Genomic DNA, 10,954 nt, shown 5'->3' with positions numbered 1-10,954 from the left:
GGATGGATGGATGGATGGATGGATGGATGGATGGATGGATGGATGGATGGATGGATGGATGGATGGATGGATACCAGACTTTGTGGAAAAGAAGTCAAACTGTTTAATGAAACCAAGTTACTGTTGAAGGACAGAGAGTTTTTTTAAATTAGGTAGAGTCTTTTCTCCTTGGATACATTTGCTTTCTTATTGTTTGACTGTACAGTGAAGCCCAGCAAAGTTGAAATTCATAGTTTGCAGACTCAGTGTTTCACTGAACTTTTACGGAACCTACCCCGGTAGTAGTTTGCGATAATCCCTGTAATATCATGGAAACAAGAAGTCCATTAGTGAGGAACATCAATAACTTTTTCTCTTGTGTTTTGTTGCAAGTTTTCAAGCTAAATTATTAATAACAATATGATTTACTAACTTTGTACCATAAATAACATCAATTCAGATCCTATAAAAACAGAAAATAAAAAACAATTCATTACAGTGTATGGCACAAGCCTTGAGTGCAGCCTTTCTGCCTTCTAACAGTTTACTACATGTATCTGATGACTGTTTAGCTCTTGTGTGTTTGTTTGGTTCTTATGGCATCATGATGCCACCCCAAACTCACTGTAGCCCTTTTCTGAAATGAATCCAATATTTGCATTTTTCCATGTAATCTTAAAATGTAACCCCCAAGAAAGTTGGGACTTCACTGTTCGTCCAACTGCAGACCCACCACTCTCTGACATCTCAATCTTTTTCACAACAAAAAGTCCTACTCTTTAAAAAATATGTATATAAATAAGAAAAAAAAACAAATTTTCCTTCCTAGTTTCAATGCAATGATTTATTTACTGTGTACAATCCCTTGTCTGCTGCCCTGGTTTGCATGTTGAGGACTCCTACGGRGCTGTGGGGGTGGTCCTAAATTATTCACTTTTTTTAACAAATAGCCTCATACAATCTCTTTTCCCTTCATTTTTCAAGTTGACTGCATGTCTGCCTTTTTCCATGTCAATGGTGTGTCCGTCTCTCTTCTCTGTTTTATTATTTTCAGAGAGCTCTCTGTCTCCTCTCTGACTGCATAATGAGAAACCGGGGGAGGAACAACCACCACTCAGAAGGACAAACTGGAAATAATTCTATTTGTCCTCTTTGCTCACTTCCTGTCCTCTGCTGTTTTTCTGCGCTTTCACTCCATCACCTCTCTAACCGACGCATTGATCTTCTCTCTTTGTTTCTCTTTTTTTMCCATCTTCCCTCAGATCCCAACGCAGTGGGACAGCATGGCACCGACCACGCCTTGATCGGAGGAGTGGTGGCTGTGGTGGTCTTTGTCACCCTGTGTTTAATRATTGTACTTGGAAGATACCTGGCCAGGCATAAAGGTAAAACCACAAWGGACCAGACTTCAGGGCTCATTGAACCAGTGAAGGGTGTCCTACTTGTCCCTTTGGAATGGAGCTCTMTTCTAATTTTCTTGTTACAACTTGATGAGAACAAAAGAAGTTGTGCCGGCTCAAGTAATGTTGTAACTGATGCACAACACAGTGAATCCAGATAGGGGCCAAGTAGGCATGGCACCATTAGGATTAGAGTTAACTTTATTTCCTTTCTTCCTGGAGATCACAACAGTTCCCATCTGTGTGGTTTCTGCATTTTTATAAGCTGAATCTAGACAGCCACATCATTAAGCATTACCAGTGGGTAAAAGCTGGATGTGTCTTTATGTCAAAACATTTGCATTTGATCAATTTTAACTGTGAGCGCATCKTCAGATCATTTTGTGATTTTTACGCTGCGTCTGCTATTGGCAGCTGTTAAAGTGTTTGTTGATTCTACTGTATTTGGCTTTATCTGTGGAGGGTTTCTACTCTGCTGTTTTCACATTTACCACACTATCCCAGCATCTCATCATTCTGTTTATGAATAATGTAGCATCACTGATGTTGTCTTCAGATGTGTTTTGTGCCTCAGGCTTCCAACACCATGCAGGGCTGCTCACTATTTGTTTTCCTTGAGATGGGTTTGTTTTCTCTCTCCCTCTCTCGTTTCCAAAGGAACGTACTTGACGAACGAAGCCAAAGGAGCGGACGACGCGCCCGACGCCGACACGGCCATTATCAACGCTGAGGGCAACCATGCGCATGCAGAAGAAAAGAAGGAATACTTCATTTAGACTGCATAGGGAGCCGTGCAGCTCTCGCCCTCTTCTTTCTGTCACCTCAGTCTCTGTATTTCTTATTGTCTCTTTCTGTCTCCCACTCTTCTCCATCACGTCTGGCCACTGCCTGCTCAAATCAACAAGTAGTTCGCAGGGAGAGAAGATCTCCATGCGTTATTTTGTTTTTTGTTTGTTTGTTTGTTTTTTATTCAGTGCATTTCTCTCAGCTGCATCATTGTCTTTGATTTCTTTGTTGTTCTCGTTTTTGGTTGATGTTTTTGACAGCCAGCTTGATGCTGCTGCTGAAGATGCCCCCACTTTCTTTTGACACGAACACCTGGAAATCTGTATATCTACCATGACTGCTTCTTAAATAAGCCTTGTGTTCATCTTTACCCCCACCCCACCCCAATTCCCACCAAGCAGACACACACACATACACACACATATTATATCCCGTGTTCACAAACACATATCTCACATCAACACGGTGCCTAAAAATGCAGACGCCATCGAACTTCTGTCAATGCCTTCATGTATCGCCTGTCGGCAGCAATGTAAATGCTTTGTAAATCATTTCATTGCATAGCTCATGGCTTTTAAATATGGATTGCATCCTTTTCATTTGAATAAAACTCTGTGCTGTTTACGCCTTATATGTGCATCACACTGAATATGGTACTTTTAGGCGGTTCACCACTCCCAAACCCATCCCTTTTCAAATAGACTTGTAATTAAACAGTGGACCCTTTGTAAGATAAGACGAAGGTTTTGTGTAACACTGTAGCAAGGTTTTGTCAGATAAGTGTATAATATGATTTTGACTATTAGGGTAGGAGTAAAAGAAAAAAAGGGTAGTGCAGTATTGTTTAGAGCAGAGAACACACCAAAAATATAGTAAAGATACTACATGATCCATTCCATCGAGTCAGCTCAAATAAATATGTAAAACTATTTGCTCAAACGATGTACATGTTTACTTTAACCTGCATATCCCTGTAATGGGCAGGCTGCAGATTAACAAAACATCTTAAAATGACAGTTCAGACCTTTTAAAGTGAGGTTCTGTGAAAAGGTTATGACCAATTAGTGTCTTACACGTTCTGCTTTGGTCTTTAAACAACCTCTGTTTGGAGAACAGATTTTGCTTCAGAACAGACTGAGAAATTAACTGCTAATTTGAGCAAGGTCGAAACCAGTGGATTGATGCTTTCCTAAAACAATGTTTTAAAACACTATTTTCTAAACTTTTATATTACAGTGAATCCTGGATTTTTGTGGAGCTAACGTTCTTAGAGGAGCCACAAATCATGAAAAAACGTGAAAATTGGATGTTGTCCAGAAAGGGCCTGTAGAACATTTAGGGTAGCTTTATAATGCAGTATGAACCAAACAAAAAACACATGAGAGCTAAACCGTTAGCAGCCATACACCGTACAGTACTGCTAGAAGGTGGAAATGCTGCTCTACAGATCGGCACAGGGCATGTGTCAAGTACTGTACTGTATTTTATTTTATTTTTTATGGAACTGAAGTTATGTTAAAGTTAAAGTTGAAGTTGAAGAGATGTTACAAAATTAGTTCATTATATTGTTCTCAGTAATTTAACTTAAAACTCAAAAAAGCATGAGAAAAAAATGATGTTCCTTACTGCACTGTATTTACGACTTTCACGATATGACGGGGGATTACCGCTCTATGACTGAGTCAAACTGTTAAAATCTTTGCGGACTCAGTCTGTATAGGGGCTTCACTGTAAAGTCAGTTTCTTATTACACAGTTATTTTATTAAATATATGGCTCAACTGAAACATGCTCCAAACTTCACCAAAAGAGTTACACCTAGCTTTTGTCTCTATTTGCACTTGCTAATCACCATTTGGTTTTATCAAAACTTAGATTAGTTGTTAGCGCATCAGTCAGGTCAGAATTAAACTCAAATTCTCTGAGCTGAAGTCTCTCAAAAAAAGCCATCTGAAACAACAAGATATTAATTATTTATAACCATTCCACAGAACCCCACTCTTTCAAAAAAAATCTGAACTTTCACTTTAAGCATCATCTGAACAGCTCACAGTAGTTTGTGTTTTACAGTAATGGTTCAGGTGTACAGAAAGAATCAACCTCTTTGTTTAAAAGCTGTATAAATTGTATTAAAATTAGTTTACTTTTCACTTTTAGGAAATTACTTAATGTTTATGTCACAATGAAGTCATATTTCAGCTTAAGGACCTCCTGATATTTATCATAAACCATTTGATGTTGCAAAAAAGACTACTACAGGAACAGTTCCAGTGTTTATTGAAGATCTAGCATCAAACCTTTTTGTACATTTTTCTGTAATTTTGACCGATGCCTCGTGTACGTTGGAGATGCAGGCAGCATCCGCATTACCCATTCATGATCAGCCGCAATACAGGAATACTGATGTCATCAATTTGACTGCCACTTTCTAATTTATGCTTTGCTTTTTTAATGGTGGAGTTTAACTGCTGTTACCAACTTGTTGTGCTTCTTGTTTCCATTAATTAAAAGTCACTATGAGTTAGGTTTTTGTACAAAGTGTCACTGCTCTTTTTTTTTTTTTTTTTTTTTTTTTTTTTGCTTGTCTGTTTGTTTGTTTTTCCTATGAGGTCTCGGATCATATCAAAAGGAGAACAAAAGAAAGAAACATTTGGTGTGAACGCCTGGCCATGGATCTACAGGGGCCCCAATACCAAACCTGAAAACTGGAGACATATTAATAAAAGCACAAAAACATGTTCGAGAAAGTTACTGTTTCTTTGCCAACAATTGAKTTGCCTACGGAAAGGTTCTTTTAATCAAAAACTAAAAAAATGAAGGAAAGATGAAAAATCTAAGCATTTTTTTTAATCTATTTATATTTTAAAAAGTCTAATACTGTTGGTTTTAAATTGTATCACACTTCCTGCTGTATATTGTGTGTGCTAAAATGTGGTTGATTGTGAAAGTTGCTGTTAAATTTRGAACTCCTGTATACCTTCAAATTTGTATATTGGCCACCTTATCTATTTACTTTTAAAATTTTCATTGCATTACTCTTTTTAAACGGCTATAAAGTGTGATTTGTTTTTGTGCGAAGCATGTATATAATGTGTAAGAACTAAAATTTGGTACTYCACATTGGCATGTTTTTATTTGATTATTTCATGTTTATTTATTTGAACTGAAGTTTTTTTTAATTATTTTTAGGAGATAATCACAAGGGAAGGGAAAAGATTTTAAAACAGTATTTGTGGTGTGTTTTCAGGTGCTACAGACCTGAAGGAGAAAAGCTTGAGAAATTAAAAAAAGATAAAATTTGTAAAAATAAAAAATGGCAGTGCAAGAAGTGTTTTTGCCCACAGAAATAAAAATAATCTTTTGTTAAGTCTTGAAACATAAAATTGTAACTGCAGTTGAAATGATAAAAAATACAGAATTAAACAGTGATACAATGAAACACATTACCTTTAAGTTGGTGGCAAGAAATTCTCCCCACATTAGTAACAACTGTAACAACTTTTCAGTGTTATTTTTTAAGCATTCCTGTTGTTTTCTATGAGTTTGAAAAACAAATGGTTGATTTACTCTTCTGTGAATTTATGACAAACACCAAAAGAACTTCAAATAAAGGCACTAATCTACTTGGCGGGAGCAATTTATTACTAAGGGCAATAAAAAAATACAAAAAGTGAGCCCAGCTGTCTCCAGTTTGGTGGCCAATTTACAGCTTTATGCAAAGAAGGTCAGCCAGTAAGGTTATTACTTCAGGAGAGACGGACTGAATCACAAAGTCGGCAAACTTTTGCTTAGTTTTTGCCTATCGCAGCTAATGTAGGATTAAGCTTACACACTGCAGTTTGAATACACAAATGATCTGTATTGAAAAATCGGAAACTTTCTCAGAGTTTGCGGAGTTTTCATGTGCCGCGATTAGCAATATTAGCAGGTGTCATGTGAGCATCACCACAGACCTTCAGTTGGTTCAAATAAAATATTTTTGCCTTTTATGATTTTGTGTGTGGACACATTTGTCACAGCAACGTAACATCTTTCTTTTTTTCTGTCTTAAATCATGATGTCAGTTTTTTTTTTTTTTTTTGTTACTCACCCGTGTTTCTGCATCAGATTTGGGATGAGTTAGGATTTTGAGGACAGAGAAAACAGCAGGTCTGCAGTGTTGAGTTGGTGTTGGCATTAAAAAAGAAAATTAAAAAAACATGCCATTTACTGAATTATGCACTCTGACCAGTTCATTCAATGTCAGTAATTGTTAAAATGTGTGTTTTGTTTATCTCCATAGAAAGCACTTGTAAATATTTGTTTTGACACGAGTTACTTTGTTGCAATGGCTTTTTAAAAAATCTTTAGACCAAACCTAAATTGTGTGTGTTTTTTTAATAATTTAACAGCCTGACTTCTACCACCATGCACCATTTTAGCACACAGATCCAAGTGTAGCTGTGTTTTATCGTAGCTGTCTGTCTTTGTTGTTGTTGATTGAAACTAAGCTTTAAAACCATCCCATTTTACTTTCTGTTCTTATCCGTTTGGTTAATATTTGAAAGATCATGGGCCTCTAATTTCACACTGGCAGCAAGTCAATTATAGCACTAACATGGTTGTGCTGCCATTTCCATTGGCCACGAGTCCATTTTCTAGAATTGTTTTTCTCTAATTTTCTCCTAACTCTTATTCTCTTTCTGCTGGAGGTGTGTGTGTGTGTGTGTGTGTAGTGCCGCCGAGTTTGTGCATTTATGCAGATTAAGCAGCGCAATACTGGTTGCAATTTTGGCATGAAATTGCACACAATTTAGTGAGCAATTTCCATGTTGGCGGTTCTACGTACAGACGGGGGCAAAGTTTCAAATGGTACCGTTGCCTAGTAATAAACAGCAGACAGCAGTTTGTTGGTTTAGTGCTGKTGATGCTGATATAGGTCTTATTAGTAGATTTTGATGCATCTTGAAAACAAACTAAGCTCCCCAGGCCCATAGAACTCAACACAGACGTCTTTTTTTTCTCCTGTCTGCCCATGCCTTTCACCTGTCTTTTTTATGGATGGGACTAGCTAATGTTTTGTTTTGTTTGTCCTTAAACTGCACTGATCCTGGAGCAGCACACATATTGGACTTGCAACCTGCTTAGGAAATTYGATGCCCATATTAAGAAAGCAGTATCAGCTTCTAATTATAAGATAATAAATATGAAAATAATGTTGCTGTGGGTTATTATCTTTTTTATAATGGTTTACGGGTCTGTTGTAACTCATTGTTTTAATCAGTATGTTCTCCACAGATGTAATAATAGCACAACCTGCCATGATCTTGTCCCACCTTCCCTTCAGTTTTTATTTTTTTTGTATGTCTTTGCTGTACAGTTTGGCTTTAGTGCAATCCTCTGTTCCTCTGCAATATCAACCCACGCGTCAATCAGCCCAGTTTATACTGTCACATTGAAAATGATGTGACACAATCGCATGTAGTGATATGCTTTATTTTTTTTTCATCTCAGGAATATATTTCATTTAGATTTGATTTTATTGGGGTTATTTGGGTTATTTTTGTTTGTTTTGCTTTGAAACAGGGACTTGTAAACACTTATCACTAATAGTCCCTTTATGTCCACCATGTATTTGTTGAGTTTAAGATTACCACAATGTTAATAAAATTATTCATTGAGTCTTCAGTAATTCTGTCACTTTGCTGTGTAATATTTGACTTTTAGCTGTTTTTGTTTTCTTTTATAAATAACGTAAACATTAAGATTTGGAAATTTGCTGCAAATTATGAGCTTGAAGAATAATAGCAGGGGTGTCYCAACAGAATCTAGTTTAATATATGAATTCACTTTACTGCCTTTGTTCACTTCCATTGTGTGTATTAACATTTTTAAACAGTAAATCTTTAGTTGGATGTTGTTCCGAGGCACAACCACTCACTAAATACAAACAATTCCACAGTAAACCTGAGCAAAGACCAAGATTAGAACTAAACGTGTCAGTTAGGGTCTTGAGTATCTTGATGAAATAGGGGGCTTCATATCGAGCTGTAGAGAGGGATCTTGATTTGTTCTTTCTCCCCATAATGGAGGTGTTTGTTCTCCATTGTCTGTGGGATTTATTATTCAATTTAGAGGTTTGTATGTATGAAATGGAAATTGATGAATAAATAGTTGCCAAAAGATCTTTTTAAGCCTGATTCTATTCTTAAGTCATCATTTCCTCCCCTTTGGAGGCCTTTGAATTCAGTTTATTTCTTATTTGAAGAAGAAAAAAACAAGTCTTGATAACACACTATGACTAAGCCTTGTGCTTTGAAAAGAGTCAGAATTCGTCCACATGGGGAGCCATGTGTACACACGAGTGCACGCTTCCAGAAAGCACATGCAACCAGATGCACGGACACATGTTCATGAATTTTTATCAACAAGAATATTTCATATGCTTTTGCTTTGCATCTGTGGTTTGTGTCAGAATTCCACTCACTTTGTCATGTGGAGTCTTAAAGATATTGCAGGTATTTTTTCTATATTTGTCAAGTGTCTACACAGTTCTGTAAAGAAACAACTCTACCTGAGACATGCAACACAAAAAAACTAAAAGCAATATTTCCTTTTTTTGCGGTTACAAAAAGAAAAGAAACATGCAACATCTGAATTAAAAAGTCCTGAAACATTCCAGCACTTTCAGGACCTTGGACAGTTCCTTCAGTCCTTCACACTGTTTAAAGTCCTGAAACATTCCAGCACTTTCAGGACCTTGGACAGTTCCTCCAGCCCTGCACACTGTCTAAAGTTCTGAAACATTTCAGCATCTACAGGACCATGGACAGTTCCTTCCGTCCNTGGACAGTTCCTTCCGTCCTTCACACTGTCCAAGCTCCTGAAACATTCCAGCACTTTCAGGACCTTGGACAGTTCCTTCTGTCCTGCATACAGTCTAAAGTCCTGAAACATTCCAGCATTTTCAGGACCTTGGACAGTTCCTTCTGCCCTGCACAGTGTCTAAAGCAGTGATTCACAACCAGGTGTATGCAAGCATATTACATGGGGTATGTGTAAAAATTTCTCAGGTGTGTAAAAAAGTAAATAAAAATAGAACTGAGATATGTAAGGCCATATGATTTCCACAATGCAGAAATTGCAGTCAGAATCATGGAATTAACACAATATGGAATCCAATATAAAAAGTGGAATCTCATGGAATTTGCTCATTTGGATGTGTTTTTGACGTATTTTGGACAATACAATGTATTTTGGACACTGCTGTTTTCTGCACCTGTCATTACCTGGTTTATTTTATTACTTATTCACTTTCAAGGCAACATTTTCATCTTTACGTTTAATTTGTGTTGAACAAATAAAATGCCTGAGAATTAAATGTTCTAGGGGGTTAAATAAATCATTTTCATTATATTCATTAATAATCAGTTGTAGTACATTATAGTTTTGGAGAATCACAATTACATTCGACTGAAGGGGTACTAGTGGTATGGCAAAATGGCTCAGGGTGTACACAAGTCTGAAACGGTTGGGAACCACTGAACTATGAGACTGTTTGCTTCAAATGAAGCATTAAATGTGTGCAGCAAAGCAGTAAAACCACACGAGGCATCACACAGGTGAAGGTTAAATATTCACTGAAATCCGTAAATTTGAGAATTAAACATGTTTGCTTTCAAAGGATTCTCCATAAAGTGACCATCAGCTGTTGGCCTGTGGACCATTTCTAATCTGCATCCTCATAAAATTTGTTCTGCACTGTATTTTATTGTTAATGAATCAAAATAAACCCTTTACTCTTAGATATTTTTGGTTGTGTACATTTGCTAATTTTGTACTTTCAATATAAGCTACACTTCATAAACTCTCCAAATAAACTTTTAAGTCCATGCTAGAAGAAATAACATTATGGATTATGGATTAGTGTTAAACATCAAAAATTATTGACATTTTATTGGTACACTGACTAGCATAAGCCTACTGACACTTCCATGCAAGCTAAAGTTTTTGTTTCAAGCTTTGTGGTTTGAAAGCCATTCTTCTCCTTGTTTCTCAAATAATTTCAGGAGTCCCAAAATGTGGTACAACTGTGATCAACTGATGGTCTGTGGGCCACTTAAGTTTTTTGAATGGGAGCCTTTCCAGCCAGTAGGAGGAACATTGTAAAACTAAAAATATTTAGGGAATTTTACCATTTAGTATTATTGTTATTACACTTTAGGACAAAAGAAAATACAATAGACCTATTCAAGTTTCATAACTGAACTAAGTAGGCATAAGATTTATTATTACTTATTTATTATTTTTATCTAGTTTGATTTAAAGGTCTTTAAAGGTAATCCTGATGGATTTGAAAGAAAGGTCCTACTTTAAGGCTGCACGTTGGATTGTTGAAGTGGCTAAGAGGCAACTAGCTTGAACTAATCGACATATTTCACTTTTTGTATCAGTTATTTGCAAACAAATTGACAACTGCTATAAAGCTAGCTTTTTCTGTTGTGAACATAAAAAAACAAAAAATGTAATCTCATGTTAGTTTGGATCAGAGATTCAAAGAGCCACTGCAGAGGGACCAAATAGCCGCATGTGACCCCAGAACCACAGATTTCAGACCCCTGGTCTCGAGAAATTGATTCTATGTTGTAAAAATCTAATTATTTATGATGATTAACATGTTTTATATTGTTGTAAAACACTTTAGCACTTGCGGTCATATTCAGTGATTTTTTTAGGATATAATTTGTTCCTCAGCTACATTAGGAGACTGAAAAATGTGCATAAAAGGGCAAGCTCTAAACTATATATATA

At 36.5% G+C, this 10,954-nt stretch overlaps 1 protein-coding gene across 1 annotated transcript; it reads left to right on the top strand.

The window, feature by feature from the left end:
* Positions 1-1,241: 1,241 nt before the first annotated feature.
* Positions 1,242-7,835, top strand: LOC106533895 (cell adhesion molecule 2; the record flags this gene model as incomplete). The annotated part of the gene is given in 2 exon segments (XM_014030359.1): positions 1,242-1,364; positions 2,037-7,835. Coding segments are annotated over 2 exon segments (242 nt in total), but the record flags the coding sequence as incomplete, so codon positions are not given.
* Positions 7,836-10,954: the final 3,119 nt, after the last annotated feature.

This window comes from Austrofundulus limnaeus, unplaced genomic scaffold, assembly GCF_001266775.1.
Source record: "Austrofundulus limnaeus strain Quisiro unplaced genomic scaffold, Austrofundulus_limnaeus-1.0 Scaffold1046, whole genome shotgun sequence".
Lineage (NCBI taxonomy): Eukaryota > Metazoa > Chordata > Actinopteri > Cyprinodontiformes > Rivulidae > Austrofundulus > Austrofundulus limnaeus.
The sequence above is the reverse complement of the archived record's forward strand: the minus strand, read 5'-3'. Positions and strand labels throughout refer to the sequence as shown.